Here is a 2,626-nt window from a genome sequence, read left to right as displayed (position 1 = left end):
CATATAAGTGATAAACTATATCACTAATATGAATTTATCAGAGTTTATTAATTTTGTTACATCTATAATTATTTTAAAATGTTATTATATACTTAATTATTATTCCTAAAATTCTACAAAAATGTAATTACCTTAAAAAGAATTCTCCTATCTCAATTAAATTTAGTTTAATAATTCAAAAGTATGGAAGCTTTGCGAATGGGAAATTCCATAAAGTTTTTGTCTATTTTATTTGTACTAATTAATAATACCTTCAATCCAATCGAAATCATGAACAATTTGAAAACAATTTATTATTATATTAATTTAAATAAAAAAATAAATAAAATGATCCGGTTTCCAACTGTGTGTGTTCCCCTTTTTCTTTTGTTATTAGTAATAAATAAAGATGGCATTGGCATTGTTAGTGGTAGCTCTCAAAACATCCCACGAGCTTTTAAATTCCCTCTTCTTTCTTTATCTTTCTCCTCAATTCAACTCTTCAATTATTTCTTCCTCCAAAATCATGGCTCTCGAAACTTGGCTGATTAAGGTCAAGAACGCCGTCTCCAACAAATTCGACGTGGTTCGAACTTCTTCCACTACCGTCAATTTCAAACCCACGTCGTCTAAGAAATCCCCAAACGTCGGCGTTTTGGCCTTTGAAATTGCTGGCCTTATGTCCAAGCTTTTGCATCTATGGAACTCTCTCTCCGATGACAACATTATTCGTCTTCGAAATGAATCTATTTCTCTTGAAGGAGTCCATAAAATCGTCTCTAATGATGACGATTTTCTCCTTGCCCTCGCTTGCGCTGAAATCACTGAAAATCTTCGACTCCTTGCTAACTCTGTCTCCCGTTTGTGCATCAAATGTGACCATCCCGATCTTCGATCCTTCCATCGCTTGTTCAATGACTTTGCCGACTCCGGTCGCGATCTTCACAATTGGGTACGTTCTAAATCACCACTTAACTCAACAGCTTTCCATAATCCGCTCTGTTTCTTTAGACAATAATTAGGTGCAGCAGCGTAGGTTGTTCACAAATGTTTTACTCAAAAAAAGGGCAAATTATCAATACTTTTTGCATTATATTGATGGGTGTTACATTTTGGTTTACAGATATTGAGCGAGAAAGAAATGGAGTGTAGGAACAAGAGAATTGAGAGATTAGTTACAGTGACATCGACTCTTCATAGAGAAATGGATGAGCTTTCAATAATGGAAACTGGGTTAAGAAAAGCAGTAGCAAGTTTACAGTCATGTCAACAAGATCAGAACCAGATTTCTTTGAAAGAGCAAAAGATCTTGGATCTCCAACAGAAGATCTTATGGCAAAGACAAGAAGTAAAGTATCTAAAAGAAAAATCCCTCTGGAACAGAACATTCGACACAGTAATGTCAATTCTAGCAAGGTCAATTTTCACAACATTAGCAAGAATTAAACTTGTTTTTGGTTTAGCATCTCAATTCCCATCTTCTCTCCCCCGTAGCCTCTCTGCCTCCGCCGCCGTTCACCCGCTCAAGAACTTGAACGACAACGCCAAGGATTCTGATCCCATCACTAAAAATGCCTTCTTCGAATCGAATTCAAAACTTTTAAAGCCGCCCCCGACCACTCTAGGAGCGGCGGGGTTGGCCTTGCATTATGCCAACTTGATCATAGTCATGGATAAAATGATCAAATCGCCGCAACTTGTGGGTGTCGACGCAAGAGATGATCTTTACTCGATGCTACCGAATAGCATCCGATCGTCGCTGAGAGCACGGTTGAGAGGGGTCGGGTTCACCGCGAGCGATCCGTCGTTGGCGGGAGAATGGAGGGAAGCAATGGAAAGAATATTGGGATGGATGTCGCCATTGGCACAAAACATGATAAAATGGCAAAGTGAAAGAAGCTTTGAGCAGCAAAATTACTTGGCGCTAAAGACTAATGTAATGCTTTTGCAAACGCTTTATTTTGCTAACAAAGACAAGACAGAAGCTGCCATTACAGAATTGCTTGTGGGGTTGAATTATATTTGGAGATTTGAAAGAGAAATGACTGCTAAGGCCTTGTTTGCTAGCAACAATTTCATTACCACATGAAAATGGAAATATAGATTTTTTTCTTTTCCTTTCTAATTTTTGGCTTGGAAAATTCTCAACGAGCAGCGTTTGTTTTGGCTCTTTAACTCTGCAAGATGTATATTGTATATTTTTATCTATGTAAATGAATATGATGATTTTAATATGACAATTATCAAGAGAATAGAGAGGAAGGCGGGAAGATGATGGGTTTTCTATTATATTATTCTTGTTGTTGGTGTTGGTATGATAAGTTTATATTAATTGTATAACAACCAATTTAATCCTACCATTTTCATCTCTACATTTTTCATTTTCGTCAATTGAGTCTTTTTGTTCGAATTTTTGTTTAGAACTAAGAAAAAATCTTTATCATTCGGTAGTTTTTTTTATAATGTTAATGATGTTATAATATGGCGTAATAAATTTAGTGAAGTGATAATATTAAAACTTGAAATTATTTAAAATATGGAGACCAAAAAATATATATATATAATTTCAAGTTTATGAAAATATAATATATAATAGAATAATATTAAACTATATGATATTGTAAAATAATAATTGAACACAATTTTA

The 2,626-nt window shown here is 34.9% G+C and overlaps 1 protein-coding gene across 1 annotated transcript; it reads left to right on the top strand.

Moving 5' to 3' along the window:
• The first annotated feature begins 394 nt into the window (after window positions 1–394).
• On the top strand, window positions 395–2,233 carry LOC120086402 (protein PSK SIMULATOR 1). The gene is made up of 2 exons (XM_039043035.1): window positions 395–931; window positions 1,103–2,233. Exons 1-2 carry the CDS (start codon window positions 506–508, stop codon window positions 2,066–2,068), a joined length of 1,392 nt encoding a protein of 463 aa, XP_038898963.1. The 5' UTR covers window positions 395–505; the 3' UTR covers window positions 2,069–2,233.
• Window positions 2,234–2,626: the final 393 nt, after the last annotated feature.

This window comes from Benincasa hispida, chromosome 1, assembly GCF_009727055.1.
Source record: "Benincasa hispida cultivar B227 chromosome 1, ASM972705v1, whole genome shotgun sequence".
NCBI lineage: Eukaryota > Viridiplantae > Streptophyta > Magnoliopsida > Cucurbitales > Cucurbitaceae > Benincasa > Benincasa hispida.
This window is presented reverse-complemented; position numbering and strand designations above follow the sequence as displayed.